Here is an 18,647-nt window from a genome sequence, read left to right on the forward strand (position 1 = left end):
GGCTGCATTAAACCAGTACTAAACAACCTAAGGTCACTTAAAAAAGCTCTCATATACAACGAAGACTCGACTAGACCCTTGCACATCTGGGTATGAGTGCATCTTACCTGCCATATACTTCATTACTGCATGCATAACCACCAATATTGAAAGTTTGGGTGCAAAGGGATCAATTGCAAACGTCGAAGAGATCCATGTGGCGGAGATAAACTTTGCTGTAATCAGGACAGCTACACTGACATATACGTGCATGTCAAAAATGTAGAAAACTCCAGCCTCTGGTACCGAATATGAACGAAAAATCGGGTCAATTGCCCAAATATTTCAAAACATGATTTTAATGGATAAGTAAAAATTAATATGGATGAAATGGACATCAAAAAAATAGCAAGAATGAATCTGGATTCATCCTGGCTTAAATTTAAAAAATAACGAGGATAAAACTGGATGCTTCCTGATGTAAATTAAAAATAAGGAAAAATATTTGAAAATAAGTAGGATGAAATTGTTTACATTTTGGTCATTTTCACATTCTTGTCCATTTAAACAGTATCAAATTTTAGGTCTTTTTCAAGTAACAACATTCCAAAACTATACACGTCTGATTTGTACGATACAGCACCAAAGTTTCTAGAGAAAACTTCAGGGGCAATATAACCCATTGTTCCTCTAGCAGCAGCCATAGAAACCGTGACAAAAGTATCTTTGGTACATAGCTTTGCTAGACCAAAGTCGGAGATTTTCGGAGTAAAGTTGTGATCTAGCAGGATATTTTGAGGTTTGATATCGAAATGTAGAATGCGCTGATCACAACCTTGGTGAAGATATTCCATACCATGAGCGATGCCGGTAGCAATTTCTTGAAGTTTTGCCCAACCAAGTTTTACCAGCGTCTTATCTTTTTCGGTTGAAAATATGAATTTGTCTAATGAACTATTTGGCATAAATTCGTAAATAAGAGCTCGAGTAGATCCTTCAACGCAGAATCCCAAGAGGCGCACGACATTTAAACGATGAATTCTACCTATAGTGGCAACTTCATTGACAAATTCTTCTCCATTATTGCTTCCTTCTGTATTGTCGAGAACTTTAACTGCTACTTGGATACCATTAGTGAGCATGCCCTCGAATACGCTCCCATATCCTCCTTGGCCTAATTTGGTCTCATACTTGTTTGTCATCTTCTTTATTTCAGCATGACTATATCTGGTGGGCTTGAGAGCATTCATTTCTTTAGCGATATCAGTAAATGCATCAGGCATTGAATTTGCTACATTTTAAAGATCAATAATTCTTTTCACTTCACCTTCGCATTGTGGAGTGTGAGGATCAAGATGAGACAATGTGGGAACACACCACGAAAATTTCTGTTGTTCCCTTTGGAAGTCCTTTTCCATACCTCCCTCTAACGACGGGAAGGTTGTCTCATCAAAGTGACAATCCGCAAATCTAGCGGTAAAGAGATCACATGTCAAAGGTTCTAACTAGCGGATAATTGTTGGGGATTCGTATCCAACATAAATACCTAATTCGAAACAGATTATTTTCTTTCGTAAAGAGATCGCATGTCAAAGGTTAGGCGAAGATTTAGAATCCGTCTCATTTTCTTTGGACGGATATTATACCAACGCCTGATGGAAAACGGATTATATACCTTCGCCTGATTCGAAACGGATGCTACACCTTCGCCTGATTCCAAACAGATGATATATCTTCGCCCCACCAAATTTGATTATAGTCTGTGCCGGCTGCCAAATCTAGTCCCAAACCCTAGAAAACAGACTATATTTAGGTTTAGTCTCACCCACTACGTTTCAATTCACGACCAAATTTTGTATAGTCTCAAGATATGGTCGTGATTGTGGATGCTCTTATCACCCTGCAATTTTCTTTGTACCACCCTCCCCAATAATTGCTTCTTTTCATGAGCATATCTCCATGTCCATTTAGATAATAATGCTTTGTTTATATTTTTAACCTTCTAATTCCAACTCCACCTAGTTTCTTTGGTTTACTCATTTTGTCCCAACCAATCCAAACAATTTTCCTTTTATCCGCAGAAGATATGATCCCCATAAAAAAATCTCTCATGATTTGTCTTAGTTTCTTCTCCACCTTGACCGGAATATGAAATATGGAAAGGAAGTATATTGGTAGGTTGAAGAATGTTGATTTTATAAGAGTTATTCTACCATCTTTGGTCAAGAATCTTCTTTTCCATAAGACCAACTTTTTATGGAATTTTTCTATTTTAACCTCTCATATGAAAGTATTCATGCTAGTAGCTCCCACTGGCAGTCCTAAATATTTTAGAGGAAGTGACTCAATGTTACAATTAAGAATGACATCTATCTCTTGTATCTTGTGCTCTGCCCCCACACTAAGAATTGAGCTTTTTGATAGGTTAACTTGCAGACCGGTCATGACTTCAAAAAACTGTAGTATAATGAGTAAATTCTCAGCTTCTTCTTCCTTTACATCTAGAAACAATAATGTATCATCTGCATACAGTAAGTGAGATACTCTCAAGTTAATCTATAAATTCATTTCATAGTTGGCATGAGTCTTGGTTTATGTTTAGAGGCAATGAGAGAAGAAACCCATATTGTTTCTTCCCTCTTAATAATATTTTTGACGTTTAGACTTTTCTGATAGTCGGTGGGGATTCAATTAGTTTTGATTGTATTTGTTGGGCCGAAAATTTTGTACTACCGGCCTTTACATTTTCCTTTCTTTCCTGATTCAATTTCTAACTTAGTTTAATACTGAATCTCATCATTTGCAGTTTAGGAAATTTCTCAGTGAGGTAGATATTGGAAAATGGCAATAAACAAGCTGACAAAGTTGAATGCATGAACCTGTCACGGTGCTTGTTACTTTTATCTCCAGGATGCATCCAGCGGGAATTTCCATTTTGGAAGGGTCCGTTTGGTTTGCCAGATAGTTTGAAGCCCTGGTCAATTACAGGAAACAAGAAAATTGTTCATCATATGACATGGACGTTTGCATAAAAAGTGTAAAAGATTTACTCCATATGTTTCTACAAAATAGGCTTGTCCTTTGGTCTCTACTCATTTGATATTAGGAAAATTAGAGATAAAAGTGGTCCCCTTTTTTATTAACAGAGAAAAGTGGGTGAGAAACGGAGCAAATATTTTTTAGGAATCTAAATAAAATTGATGACTTATAAGTTACAAACTATGAATCATTCAAAGAGATGGAAGATAAAATCAACTATGCAATTCGCAGTTCCCCATCGAGTAATTGAATGGAAGAAAACCTTACGCAAGCAGATAGGTATAATTGTGAGCCAAGACTCTTGTCTACTAAAGAGGGAATATGTGGCCTACACATCAAGATTACTGATTAATACAAGGATAAGACACCAGTGAGCAGGAAATGGGGTCAAGTACAATCGACATGACATGTGTAGGGAAATTTTAGCGAGGACTTTGAACATTCTGTGGTCAAGAGCCCAGACTATGATGTTAACCGGTAATCTCTATTATCAATTGCATGATATTATCTTTTTTTTTGATCGAGAAAGGGGAAAATTTTATTACAAAGAAAAAAGAATTACAGGTTGCAACAACAAAAAAGAAAACCAAGAAAAGTAGTGAACAAAAATAGGGGATACCCTCCATCATAACTGATGAAAGTAAAAAGGAAGCGAACTTCTTAAGTTATTATGTTAGTGAAACATGCTCTCCCAAGAGAAAACACACCAATCAAGCCTGAAATTGAAGTTTCTATTGAAGGCGTAACTCCAAGCTAGAACACCGGCGAGCAGGCAATGGGGTCAAGTACAATTGACATGTCAGGAAAATTTTGGCGAGGACTTTGAACATTCTACCCTTGGTTTACAAGGGAGCAAGTAGAGTCAGATTTTTGATACCCTTCGTTTGCTTCCTTCTTTTACACTGAATTGACATGTCTGTAAGTAAAGTTAATCAATGACTTTGAAATGTTCAAGGTCAAGTGTCAAGACGATGACACCAGCGGAGACTAGTCTTTGTTATCAGTTATCACTACTCACTGACATCCAAAATTTACATCAAGTGCAGGGTCCTCACAATATAAGATACGTTTCTGCTGGATTATTTGATCTCACTTGACTTAGATATTTGAACTTTAAGTAAAATTAATTTCGTATGCTTCTGCATTTGTAAGCATAAGGTGCTTTACATTACATTTAGACAGACTTTCCTGAAAATGTTTGTCTGATTTTTTTATTGCATATACAATGATATCATTTGAATTAAAAGTGATAACAATGTTGCATTGCAGATGTTTTTTGACATCCGATTTTTTTCTGTTTACATTATCTTCACTCGTCATCTTCTAAGATTGGTGTCAATTCAACCTCATTTGTATGATTAGCCCTTAAACTACTTGAAACTGAAGTCAGTCGAAACAAAAGGGTTGGGTGCCATAAGCAAACTTTTAGGACTCCCTTCTAGCATATGAAGGACACCATTCATGGAAGGGAGATCAACAGGGTTCCATTGAATACACCATAGTTAGTTTCTTCACTATATCCAAACCTTCTGCTTCAGCTAGAATTCTTCCCCACGACTCAAGTACTTGATAAATGGACTAACAAACTTTATTTGTATCGCATGCAATAATATAATTGGAATTAAGAGTGATGTTGCGTTGCAGAGGTTTTTCGACATCCAACTTCATGCATAGGGACAAAAAACACCAAAAAGGGAGAAGGTTTTATTACATCATGTTCACTCGAGTATATATCCACGAACTAATGTGTTAAGGACAACTTGTTAAACCTGTCCTCGTGAAGTTATTTCGATAGAATCATTTAAAATTAATTCTTTACATATTATTTTGATTCGTCTAACGTGTTATTCATTGTTGCAAGATTCTAACATTTTTTCTCTGAAAAACTTGATGTAGTTCAGTAATTATTAAAAAAAAGAAAAGAAATTTAATACCAAATTTTCTAGCCTCTCAATTACTTGACAAACAGATTAACAAAAGTATCGGTATAATTTATTAAAAGTGATAACAATGTTATATCGAAGATGCTTTACTGCATTATCTTCACTCATGATCTTCTAAAATTGGTGTTAATTCAGTCTCATGTATATGATTATCCCTTGAAGTACTTGAAACTGAAGTCCTCGAGGCGAAAGGGTTGGGTGCCATGAGCAAACTTTGGGTATTCCCTTCTAGCATATGAAGAACACCATTCATTGAAGGACGATCGACTGGGTTCCACTGAATACACCAAAGAGCCACCATTGCTAATTTTTTTACAATATCAAAACCTTCTGCTTCAGCATGAATTCCTAAATCTTCCCCGCTATTCAGACGATTGTATATCCACTCTGGGAAGTATTCTTCATCATTCCGTGTTTCCATCTTATTTTCCGTATTTTTCTTTCCTCCAACCATTTCAAGTAACAACATTCCAAAACTATACACGTCTGATTTGTACGATACGGCACCAAAGTTTCTAGAGAAAACTTCAGGTGCAATATAACCCATTGTTCCTCTAGCAGCAGCCATAGAAACTGTGACAAATGTATCTTTGGTGCATAGCTTTGCTAGACCGAAGTCGGATATCTTTGGAGTAAAGTTGTGATCTAATAAGATATTTTGAGGTTTGATATCGAAATGAAGAATACGTTGGTCACAACCTTGATGAAGATATTCCATACCACGAGTTATACCAATAGCAATTTCTTGAAGTTTCATCCAACCAAGGTTTATCAATGTCTTATCTTTTCCGATTGAAAATATGAACTTATCCAGTGAACTATTCGCCATAAATTCATAAATAAGGGCTCTTGTAGATCCCTCAACGCAGAATCCCAAGAGACGCACCACATTTAGATGATGAATTCTCCCTATAGTGGCAACTTCGTTGACGAATTCTTCTCCATTGTTGCTTCCCTCTGATTTGTCGAGAACCTTAACTGCTACTTGGATTCCATTTGTAAGCTTCCCCTCGAATACCCTCCCATATCCTCCTTGGCCTAATTTGGTCTCAAATTTGTTTGTAATCTTCTTTAACTCAGCATGACTATATCGAGTGGGCTTGAGTGCATTCTTTTCCAAGAATTGTTCAATCTTTAATTGATTTTCCTTTTCTTCCTTATCTGCATTCTTGCGTATTTTGATGATTATGATCATCACCAATAACACGGAAGCAAATAATCCTAAGCTCACACTGATTGCTATCTTCTTTCTTGATGATTCCCCTGCAAAAATGATGTCCATCTTTTGTACTTCGTTAGTTATTATAATTAACTTGTTAATACTGTTAACTGTTAAGCATACACCAACACCCAGGGACGGGCCTATCTATGACTGGGAAATTCAGTAGACACCAATAGAAAATAAACAACCCGAGAGAAATATTACTAAAGATTATACTACAAGGAAGATTGTAACATTCAAGGTTACCGCAGGTTAAGCGAAACAACGAGATCTATACCAACTTATATCTGAAGTATGCAATAATGGAAAGACCAGAGTTGTGATTATTGAACAGGAGTTATAAAATCTTAGGAATAACACGATACCTTTGGGTTTCTCGAAACAATCAATTGGATGGCTAGAGGTCTGATTTTGAAATCCGCAGATTCGTCCTTCAATTTCACATTGAGCGCATTTTCTTGGCTCCTCCCACCACATGGTAAAAATGCCTAAATTCAAATCACCATTCACCACTGTCGGCCATAAATTTGAAACTACCACATGCTTACAGTGGCTCGGTAAAGTCTCTGCAATGGTCCAATCTGGATCAATAGCAAAAACTTTGTATGTCCAACTAGGACTACTTAGACAATCTATGATTCTTCTACGATATTTGTATTCGTACTCATCTTCCACGTCCCTCGAACAGTTGAAGACGGTATAATTGTTGTATCCCTTTGTTTTGAAAGGGGTACGAGAGGGATTGAAACCTGCAAGAAATCTTTGTGGGAGGCAGCGATCATAAATTTCCATATATTGGTGTGTATAGTTGATGGATCTTACAAAGAATTCCCCTGAAAATGGTACCTCAACTACTGTTTTCTTATGTTTTGTGCAGGATAATCCGAACCCACGATATCCGCAGTGGTCATGTTGCGGCCCAACCTTTAAGTAAAATGGAAATCGAATTTGTAAGTTTCCACACGAAAAACTTTTACATGCATCTTTGCTGTTGATGCTGCTGCTGCTGCATGTTGTTATGTGTTGAAGGGTGATGACGAAATGGATAACTGAGAATATAATAGCCTTCTTCTCCCTTGTACTTGTCATTTCAGGAATCTCCCTATGTTTTTGGGAAAACCAACAAGAGAGATGAGAAAGCCAAAAAGAGTTGCAAGTGGGAAGCCTTCTTCTCCCTTGTGCCGCAACTACCATAAATACTAACTCGTTAGGAAGCAGACACAAGCAAGTGTATTTGAGGATGGTCATTAGTCATTAGGCCAAACACTAATGATTACTGTGGGAAGCCGGAAGCATGTGGGGAATAGGTAATCCCGGGCTAGTGAGTTTTCTAGATGTGGGAAGCATTAAGTCTAACCAAGAGATAGCCGACGGAACCTGAGTCTCCATCCCGTAAAGTAATATTCTACATCCACCGTCTAGGATTATTTTTATGCTTTATGAGTGATGACCCGAAATCTAACTGAGTTTCCATCACATTAATTTAAGGGATATTATTCTCCTATAGGGGATGCATTTTTCATGGCTCTTATCTCTTGCCTTGGCTATATTATAATTGGAGGTATAAAATGTGCCGACCCGGCACAGTCCTGCACATGAAATTATGTGTTTCACGTGCCATATTTCGTGCTGTGATGTGGCAACGATCTAAACGTGTTGTATCGTGCTGTGTTTTAATAGTCAAATCTAAGCACAACACAGTCCACGGGCACAACATCCGATAATTAACGTGTTTTAATAGTCAAATCTAATCCAACACATCCCACAAAATTAACGTGTTGGACCGTGCTAGGCTAAATCACGTGCTGAGCTGGGCTGAGCTAAGATTTTAGGGTGCTATGCTGTGTTGGGCTGTGCCCGTGCTGGCACAACCCAATTTACATCTCTAAATATAACCATAGGCAAGAGAACCGAGAATTGTTTTTTTTTTTTTAAAGCATAAGAGAACTGAGATATATGGTCATAAACAGTATTAAAAAGAAAATTTTCTTTTCAAGACAATTACCAATTCCATGGAATTCCACAGTTTTATTAAAGAAAACAATTATCACCACACACCCTGGTGACTGGTAACTCACTACAGTGGCCAAGTAAAATTCCCTAAGTAAATATTGCTCATACATTTTACAAAAATCCTTTTAATTAGTTCCATATATATATAGTTCCAAAAACGTTGTGAAGGACTTAAATTTGAAAGTTCTTTTTCATCCGATGGATAAAATAGTTTTCCATTAATTAAAAAAAAGGCACAAGCAACTGCAGTGATGCGATCAAACCCAAAAATTAAAGAGTAAAAAATCGATTAAGTTTGGGTTTAGTCCGTTGTGCGACGCAGTGGTAGAAGACTAAATTTAGCGGAACGTATATTATAAGTTTGCCCGATGAAAAGTGATCGAATTTTTTTTAAAAAAATTATGGGGCGGAGGCAACCATGCCTGCCCCACTCAAAAGCAATTTTTTTTATGGGGCGGAGGTATAAAGGCAACCATGCCCGCCCCACTCAAAATTTATTATAAAAAAAAAATGGGGCGCAACTAATATTTGCGCCTAACGTCGGGCGTAGTTTTAAATTACGCCCGACCAAAACCAAACTATCGATTAAATATAGTTTGGTTTTTGGTTATAGTCTGGTATTTGATCGATATTCCTCTCTGTAACATCTGAATTTTCGACCAAATTTTTAGTTATAATCGATGACTGTGGTTGCTCTGATACCAACCAAAAGAGAGAAAAAGAAAAGTAAAAAAAAAAATCTAGAAGGGGAGAAAATGAAATGAAGTGAGATAAACGAACCAAAATCCGAACGAAAAAAGTTTAGACCTCGGTGACGGAGCCAAAGATAAATACGGATGGTGTCATATTGATTTCCCCCAAAATTTTACTTATCTAACCCTTAATGGATAAAAATATCAATCATACCATTGTATTCGACCCCACAATGCACCAAACTTTCCTAAAATCCAACCAATATTACACTAGACTTGAAAATCAGGTGGGGTCTAGAGACCCCATTTGTCTAAATTTTGAAAAGTTTTGTTAAAAGTCTGTGGCGCTAGTAGTAAGTTAGCTGTTAAGTGCATGCATGTGAATGTTAATTTAGAAATGAAACTTCAAACTTCAATAATGTCAAGTGTTAACGTCTATAGCTGGCTTCGGTCTGAGTTTTGACTCTTGACTACGGATTTTTTTTTCATCAACGTATGATTTGGGCACCCGTTTCCTACTACATTGGATCTCAACCCGACAGTCATCCTCCCAAGAAAGCATATATATAGTCCATAAAAACATCAAGAAGAGAAGAACATCTTCATTTTAGTTTTATTATCCTGCAGCTAATAATATCTTTCCACAAAATGAAAAGTAACTTTGTCACCCGTTTCCTACTATATTTTGGTATTACCTTTTCCATTCTTTCTTATTGCAGTTGCAGATGTGGTAATAATAGTTCTCGAAAATACGAAGGCAGTTCAGTTTTCTCTTGCGGAGATGTGCATAACATTCAGTGTCCTTTCACCTTGGAAGGCCATCCTCAGAACTGCTCAAATCATCCAGCCTCGGCAAAACTCTTTTGCAAAAATAATAGAACTATTTTTGTTCTTTCATCGAGATTGTTTTATGTCATTAGTATAAATTATACAGATGAGAGTATTCGAATAATTGATCCAGGTCTTGATAAAAATAATTATTATTCGATGCCTCAACATTCATTACCATCTGCTTTTTTAGGTGTCGATGGTTATTCTATTGATAAAAAAATGTTTTATACTGATGGAACATATGGAGGTTATAATTATAGATTTGGAAATGCAGCGGTAGTATACTTGGATTGCTCAACGAATATAAGCGACTATCCACCTTATTACCTCAGCACCTTAACTTATGTTAAGACTTCCGTCAACATGTCATCATATGTAATCCTGGATCCAACGGCTTCAGAAATTAAATATTCATGCGATACTGTTATTACGTCTTGGATGCTGCCCTATGATGAGACTGATGTTTATATGTCTGACGCAAATCTAACCAAACATCTTAGGGATGCTTATGGTTCTTATTTAGATGTTCATAACAGAATGATGGACGGTTTCGATATCTGTTGGACGGACATTTACTACGCAGAAGAAATAGGCAAGTAATTCAAAGCTTAATTAATCTCTCCTTGATTTGATCTTTTCCATTGTCCCTGAGAATGATGTAGACATGTAGTAGATGAGTAGATTAAATTCCCCCTTCGTTAATCTGCATAAGAAAGGGAGGGTACTAGTCATATGCATATAGAACCAATCGACATTGCATCCCACCCCCATCTCCAGTTGGTTCATCTATTTTCCTGGATCCACTATATTATTTTTTTATTTTATTTTTTCACAAGCAGGTGCTTTCTGGAGATTTTTGCGTGATTATGGAAAATACCCAATTGGTAAGCTCAGATTTTCCCTTCATAAATTAGTAAATTACGCCAGTTTTAGGTTAATCTGGGAGATGCGATAAAAATAATATAATCTGTCTCTTTGACTGACTGTTTAACTGATGTCTAACGAGTGTTTCCATCACCCCTCAATCTCTTCAAAAGAGTTTCAAATTTGAAGGATTCATGCAGTAGCAGTGATTTTCGGATTTGATGTCAACTGATAAAAGATGTACTTTTTGTTCTTCTTTAGATTTTATTCGCAGAATGCTGGGCGATTATTTGAGGATGCCCCATTCCATCTACGGCGATAATGGCTGTAAGTTATCACAGATTGATCTGTCTTATTTTCAACATATATTATCTCATTTGGACATTTAATTATTTTTTTTACCTCATATGCGACATCTATTTATTTACTCCATGCACTAATTTGCTATTTTTGTTTAAAATACAGCTCTTCAGAGTTATGCAAAAGTATATCTCACTGGTAAGTTCAAATTCATCGAATTTTAAGAATGTAGGTTGTAAAATAATTAGAATACATTACAGTAACTTTTGAGAGTCTGTTCAATAGCTCAAAATCTTATTATGCAATGTTACTGTTTTTCTAACTCGATTTAATTTCTCCAGGAACACTCATCATAATTGTGCTTCCAAGATTTATACTTGCAGCACCATTCGTGATCCCGATTTTGATTTTTACATTGAGAAAAAGGAACCGAGCCATGAACGCAAGTATCGAAGACTTCTTAGACACCTATAGAGACCAGATGCCTATAAGGTACTCCTACAATGATGTCAAGAAAATGACCAACAATTTCAAAGAAAAATTGGGTCAAGGAGGTTTTGGATCTGTATACAAAGGATCTCTTCGTAGTAATAATCGTGGTGTTGCAATTAAGATCCTTAGCTCAACAAAAGGAGATGGGCAAGATTTCGTCAATGAAGTAGCTACTATGGGAAAGATACATCATGTGAATGTGGTAAAACTCATAGGATTTGTAGCTGAACGTTCGAAACAAGCTCTTGTGTATGACCTCATGCCGAATGGATCTCTGGAGAAATATTTATTCCCAAAAGACGATGGAGAACTTATCAACCTACTTTGCTGGGAGAAATCTTATAGAATTGCATTAGGTATAGCTCGTGGGATTGAGTATTTACACCGAGGATGTGGTATGCAAATACTACATTTCGACATTAAACCTCATAATATTCTACTCGACAAGAACTATAACCCAAAAGTTTCAGACTTTGGTTTAGCAAGGTCATACTCAATGGATGCTAGTATGATTTCGGTAACACATGGGGCTAGAGGGACTATAGGATACATGGCACCCGAATTATTCTACAGAAATATCGGGGGTGTTTCCTATAAGTCAGATGTGTACAGTTTCGGGATGTTGTTAATGGAAATGGCAGGGAGAAGGAAAAATTTGAATGCGTTAGCAGACAACGCAAGCCAAATATATTTCCCGTCATGGATTTACAAACAATTGAACCAAGGTAATGATATCGAAATGGAAGATGCTACTCAAGAAGAAAATGAAATAGCAAAGAAAATAATCATAGTTGGTTTGTGGTGTATACAGCTGAAGCCTGTCGATCGTCCTTCCATGACTAAAGTTATAGAAATGTTAGAAGGAGAGCTAGGACTACTGCAAATCCCAGACAAACCATTTTCCATAGCAGATTGCGATGGAGATGAAGATGTCATGTTGGATTCACTTGTATGAATTGAAAACAGTTGAAGGAGAAATTACTGGGTCATCATCAAGTCATCAATCAATTTGAGTCAGGTCAGTGAGTTGTATGCATCAACCCGATCCCCAACTTCATCTTCTTCACCCTTTTTCTGCTACTGTTTTTTTTTTTTTTGCCTAGTTTTTAGTCTATGCTAATGCAATTAATCGAATTAGATCAAACAATTCCTCACTTTGTAGTATGGGTTTATCGTAATTATAAAAAAGCTGAAGCGTAAATTGTTCTAATTTTCTCAATTTGAGTTCTAATTTTTTCAATTACATGAAAAATAAAAAATTATAAAAGGGTTTTGGTGTAAACTTAAAAGGAAAGGGAAAAGAGTATAAGACAGACGAGTAATTAACTTGTTAATCTAAGTGAATTGGTGGATAGTTGTGCGTGATGAGAGGGCGGATTATAGAGAAAAGATCATGCAATATAAGAGATTCAGTTTGAAGGTTAGTCATGCAATGCAAGTGTTTCACTTTTTGTTACTCTCTCTAAGCCCACATTGGAGCCATTAATTCACCAAACAGTTAACTTCGCATAAACATTATACGAAATGTTTGAGCAACCAATCACCGATCATTAATCACAGTTTAATCTTCAAACTGAGAGCCGTTCTTACATTTGAGACTTGAAAAGACGATCATTGTTGCTATATGGGAAGTTGGTTCAGCAAGCCCTTTTGGATAAACAAAAGAACCCTAAAACAGACCTAAAAAGTTTAGGGCATACCATATAATAAACAAAAATGAGTTATTAGATAGTAATCTTAATAGTCCCTTATTCATATACTTTTGCTTAATGTCAAAACTGTCCTAATTTTTTAATTTTATTTTTCTCTTAAATTTATGTTTTTTTAAATTTAAAAAAATTAAATATTTTTAAAAGATTAAATACTTTTTAATAACCAATTATTTTTAAAAATTATTTAATTTATTATTTTTTTCTTTTTTAGTTTTCTTTTTTCTTTTTTTCTAAAAAAATATATTTTTTTAGTATATTTCTACTATTTTCTTTAGAAAAATAGTAAATATTTTTAAAATAAAAAGTTCCAATTTTAATTTTTTTTAAAAAAAAAGATAATTAAATTAATAAAAAATAAAAATATAGTGAATACATGGCAATTTCTTGATGCTCACTTGATGCATGACAATTACTTTATTCTAATACAGTCATGGGAGTGGACAATTCCTTTAGTCCTATGGAGTTATGGAAGTTTGGACAATCTCTTTAGTCTTATACTTCTCACATGTTTTTCAAATGTGGATTTAGGTAATGACTTAATAAATAAGTCCGCCACATTTTCATCAGATTTTACTTTACTGACTTGAATGTTTAGAAGACATTGTTGTTACTGATTGTAAAAGAACTTTGGTGATATATGTTTCGTATTATCACCCTCAATATACCCTTGCTTCATCTGTTCGATGCAAGCTGCATTATCTTCGTAAATGCAAGTTGGTTGTTCGGTGGTAGAACTCAAACCACATGTCCCTCGAATATGTGTAATGATAGACCTTAACCATATACACTCACGCACCGCCTCATGTAGGGCAATGATCTCAGAGTGGTTCGTGGAGGTAGCCACAAGGGTTTGCTTGGACGATCTACAGGATATAGCTGTATTTCCGATAGTGAACACGTATCCAGTTTGTGATCGACCTTTGTGTGGGTCTGAGAGGTACCTAGCATCAGCAAAACCAACCAAAACATTATATGGGGTTCCGGTGTAAGGAGTCCCAATTACATTAACATCTCTTCTTTCGTCTTCGTAGGGATAAAACAAACCCAAGTCAATGGTTCCCTTTAGGTATCTAAAGATATTCTTTATACCATTCCAATGACGCTGCGTTGGCGCTGAGCTATATCTAGCCAACAAATTCACCGAGAATGAGATATCTGGTCTAGTACATTGTGCTAAGTACAATAATGCGCCTATTTCACTTAGATAGGGATATTCAGCTCCCAATACATCTTCGCCATCTTTCTTTGGGCAAAATGGATCTTTATGTACATCTAAAGTTCGACCAACCATGGGAGTGCCAGCAGGGTGCACTTTGTCCATATTAAATTGCATGAATATCTTATGAACATATGCAGACTGGTGGATTAATATTCCACAAGCTCGATGTTCTAGTTCACGCCGTAGACACATTTGAGTTTTCCCAAGATCTTTCATCTCAAATTCGGATTTCAAATAGCTTGCGGTTTCTCTTAGTTCATCAAGAGTACCTACTATATTCATGTCGTCGACATAGACAACTATAATAGCAAATCCGGAACTTGTTCACTTTATAAACACGCAGGGGCACAATTCATTATTTGTATATCCCTTCCCAATCAAATAATCACTTAGAAGGGTATACCACATCCGCCCGGATTGCTTTAATCCGTAAAGTGAGCGTTTCAACTGAATTGCAAATGCACTCTGTGGTTTAGAGTTACTTGATTTGGGCAATGGAAATCCATCTGGAACTTTCATGAATATCTCTGTATCAAGATCCCCATAGAGGTATGCGGTAACCACATCCATAAGTTGCATTTCAAGTCCTTTTCAAACTACTAAGCTGACTAAGTAACAAGGCGTTATGACGTCCATTACAAGAGAGTACGTTTCTTCGTAATCAATCCCAGGGCGTTGTGAGAAACCTTGCGCCACAAGGCGAGCCTTATATCTCAAGACTTCATTCTTCTCATTACACTTACTAAGCTGGTGGGTTTAGCACTACCGCACCAAATACCTGTCTTTTTGCTAGTGAATCTAGTTCAGCACGGATTGCATCTCTCCATTGAGGCCAATCTGCTCTCTTTTGGCATTCTGCAATAGAGCATGGTTCTATATCATCGTTCTCTATAATCTCTCGAGCAACAGTATATGTAAATATATCATCAATATGCGTGGAGGATCTTTCCATCAACATGTATTCACTTTCACAATCCATAGAGATTTCTTGGTTCTCTGGAATCAATTTAAACTTTGAGGCGTCCCCCACTAATGATTCATGGATATAAATGTAATCAGAGATAATCTCATGAGATGAATTATCAGTATTGATGATATATGGATCGGTTTGTGCCTTACTCGTCCTTTTCTTCCTTGGCTGAGTGTCAACCGAATCAAGTGGTCTCCCCCTCTTCCTTTTGGGGGCCACGGCCTCAGCTACACTTCCACCAAGTGCATCCTTGGTACCTATATCTATGGTACCTTTTCCCTTGTAGGGAATTTCCAACCTTGCAACCACGTTTGCAGCTGGTATATGTGAGCCCCTCACTTTAGCGATATGAGTAAATGCATCATGCATTGAATTTGCTAAATTTTGAAGATCAATAATTCTTTTCACCTCACCTTCGCATTGTGGATTGCGGGGATCAAGATGAGACAATGTGGGAACACACCACGAAAATTCCTGTTGTTCCCTTTGGAAGTCCTTTTCCATACCTCCCCCTAACGACGGGAAGGTTGTCTCATCAAAGTGACAATCCGCAAATCTAGCGGTAAAGAGATCGCATGTCAAAGGTTCTAAGTAGCGGATAATTGTTGGGGATTCGTATCCAACATAAATACCTACTCGTCTTTGTGGTCCCATCTTAGTACGTTGTGGGGTCGTAATAGGCACGTATACGGCACAACCAAATATGCGTAAATGTGAAATTTCAGGCTCATATCCAGTTACCAACTGGTACGCAGAAAATGGTTGGCTGTCAGTGGGTCTAAAACGAATAAGTAATGATACATGCAATATGGCGTACCCCTAGGAAGTAATAGGCAGGTTGGAACGCATAACCAATGCCCATTGGAGAAGATATTATTTTTCCTTCATAATCAATAACCTTTGGATTGCAGTTCCTTTAGTATTCCTTTTTTTTATGTCTTTGCAGCGGCGCCATTTAGTTGTAATATTTTTCAAGTGGTAGTAAAAGTTCGTTGCTCGGACTTGAATAGATTTTACAACGAAAATATATGTACAAATTTGTCACAAGATGTTCGAGAGGTATTGGGACTAAGGACTTGTCAATTCTTCATGCATGTGGTATATTTTATTTATTCTTAACAATTACTGCTCAAAACATAAATATATGGACTCTTATTTTGCCAAAATAGATTCTCAGAATATTAGTTATAAATCGTAAGCATGGGATATCAAACATTTAAGCAAGCATGCCGCATCAAATAAAATGATAACTAATTAATTAAAATCATTTTTCAATTTTTAATCAATGCAAAAGTCATAAAAAGAATAAATTAAATTTACCACAATGATGAAAATAGACTCCCTCCGTCGTCCCAATGTTGGGTTTAACTCCTCATATTAATCATAATCTCAAAATGTTTTATTATTGCCCCAAAGTTGATTACAATTGAGTAAACAATGCAACAGAGAAATCGCAACAGCAGTTCCTGTTGCGAAGACGATGTTGGACTGTTACAGAGAAACAAATGGTGACGGAAAATTAAATGCTGTGGTTTACTTCTCTGTTGCAAAATAGGATGAAGAAACTGTTGCGATGAAGATAAACGTTGCAGAGCAGTTGAAGAAACTGTTGCAAATGGATGAAGGAACCGTGGCCGATTCCTTGCTCTTCACGGGCAGCAGCAGCAGCAGCAACAGAGTTCTGAAAACTCTGATTTCTGCTCCTCTGGCCCTCCTTTCAACTCCCAACTCTCGACAGACCTTCCCTGTGATAGTAGAAACCTATTTATACACCTAAGACTCATTGAATCTCGCCATAACTCCTCCAAAATCTTCACAATGAAGAAAAATATTTTTGAGAATAATTTCTTATTTCTTCCTCTGTGTACGTTAATTGTCTTGGAAATCTTCATAAACTGATTGATACGAATCCTAGGAGAATATCTGGGCTTAACTACACAAACATGCAGCATCTTTTACGTGATTTTCTTTCCAAAAATGAAACGATATTCTTTTCTCTGTTTTGATCGGGAATTGATTTTCTGGACAAATTTGATCGATCCCAACCACCATAATATCTTCATATACTCATATCACATATACCCATTAAGTCTCAGCTCTTTAATCTCGCTAAAACACCTTCAAATGTCGAATTGAAAATCTGCCAGTAAAGGAAAGAATTTTCCCGCCATTTCTTTTGTTTGAATTTTTAAAATGTGGTTTCCCCTATCCAGAGTAGGGGTGCCGATAGCAGGTGCTTAGGGATGCCCTAGGGTGGCCCTTATCCAAATGATGGGTGCCTTTATCAATTTCTCTTGGGTGCCTTTAGTAATTTTTCCGGGGCATTTTCCGCATTCCTCCGGGGTATTTCTGGGGTACTTCCGGTCCACTTCTGGGGCGCTTCCGGTACACTATCAACGGAGGTCCAAATGCCACATTTTTGAGCCCATTTCGCCGCAAGAGCTTATTTCTCTAAAAATTCCTACAAAGACATAAAAGAACACAATAAATACAAAATTGAGCACTAACAATACATACAATAGAGACATATTAGACACATAAATGCGTCTATCAACACCCCCAAACTTATTATTTGCTAGTCCTCGAGAAAAATTTATTCTTGAAAAGTGACCGAGTTAATCTCGGGTGGGTTTATCAGAGGTGTACCCACAAAAACCAATACTCCAGTCCCTAGCTATCTACGCAGAACCTTGGAAAGCACTAAAGAACCTCCTTGGTTGGCATACAATTATTGACTCTAAGAGGAAGAACCCTGATGCGAAATTCCAATTGCTGTACACGAGTTTGCACTCAAGCATACTAAAATTCATATAAGTGACAGAGCTCTACTAAGATAGTTTCACGATGGACATCATACTCGGAGTCAGACTAATCACATGAAAAGATTAAGAAGATGGAAAAAGAAAAATGTAGATGGTTGAAAAGCGAACGGTGTTTCCCATATCTGTCTGAAGGCCTCTGCCAAGATGAACCTAACCTAAATGACTGAGATACCGGTCTGACTAATATTAACACACTGGCATATACAAGGGAACCAGTGGTCAATAACTTAAATCTAGATCAACAAACTGGCAAATACAAGGGAACCAGCAGTTGACTACACATAACAATAATCATTTTTTTTTTAACTTAACGGCATGAATAGATCTTTTGGATCCAAGCGCATGCTTCTTGTCAGCAGATTACACGATAGTTCCCACGGGTCCTGCATTCCACGCTTGCTTAGGCGACGGAAACAGGGAGAACACACGCATATTGCTATCCAAGTGTTAATACTTATTCCGATTGGTCTAACTGGTCCGGTCTTTTTTTTTTTTTTTTTTTTTTTTTTGAAAAGGTAACTCAGTCACTCTATTTCACCCTAGCAAAGG

At 36.8% G+C, this 18,647-nt stretch overlaps 3 protein-coding genes across 4 annotated transcripts; 1 reads left to right on the forward strand and 2 right to left on the reverse strand.

The window, feature by feature from the left end:
• Positions 1-542: 542 nt before the first annotated feature.
• On the reverse strand, positions 543-1,262 carry LOC113339535 (rust resistance kinase Lr10-like). Its single transcript, XM_026584786.1, has one exon. The coding sequence runs from the start codon at positions 1,260-1,262 to the stop codon at positions 543-545; it is 720 nt and encodes a 239-aa protein (XP_026440571.1).
• Positions 1,263-4,931: 3,669 nt separating this feature from the next.
• On the reverse strand, positions 4,932-7,366 carry LOC113340219 (rust resistance kinase Lr10-like). Of its 2 annotated transcripts, none has more exons than XM_026585426.1 (2): positions 6,549-7,366; positions 4,932-6,224 (listed from the first exon to the last, which is right to left on the reverse strand). In XM_026585426.1, the coding sequence occupies exons 1-2, from the start codon at positions 7,270-7,272 to the stop codon at positions 5,062-5,064; spliced, it is 1,887 nt and encodes a 628-aa protein (XP_026441211.1). In that variant the 5' UTR covers positions 7,273-7,366; the 3' UTR covers positions 4,932-5,061. The 2 variants fall into 2 exon arrangements, with proteins under 2 accessions (XP_026441211.1, XP_026441212.1); XM_026585427.1 differs by having other exon boundaries at positions 4,932-6,243; positions 6,549-6,638.
• A 2,138-nt stretch (positions 7,367-9,504) lies between these two features.
• LOC113340218 (rust resistance kinase Lr10-like) lies at positions 9,505-12,569 on the forward strand. Its single transcript, XM_026585425.1, has 5 exons — positions 9,505-10,311; positions 10,559-10,603; positions 10,845-10,910; positions 11,049-11,081; positions 11,225-12,569. Exons 1-5 carry the CDS (start codon positions 9,537-9,539, stop codon positions 12,328-12,330), a joined length of 2,025 nt encoding a protein of 674 aa, XP_026441210.1. The 5' UTR covers positions 9,505-9,536; the 3' UTR covers positions 12,331-12,569.
• The last annotated feature ends 6,078 nt before the right edge of the window (positions 12,570-18,647 follow it).

Source organism: Papaver somniferum, unplaced genomic scaffold (assembly GCF_003573695.1).
Source record: "Papaver somniferum cultivar HN1 unplaced genomic scaffold, ASM357369v1 unplaced-scaffold_21, whole genome shotgun sequence".
Lineage (NCBI taxonomy): Eukaryota > Viridiplantae > Streptophyta > Magnoliopsida > Ranunculales > Papaveraceae > Papaver > Papaver somniferum.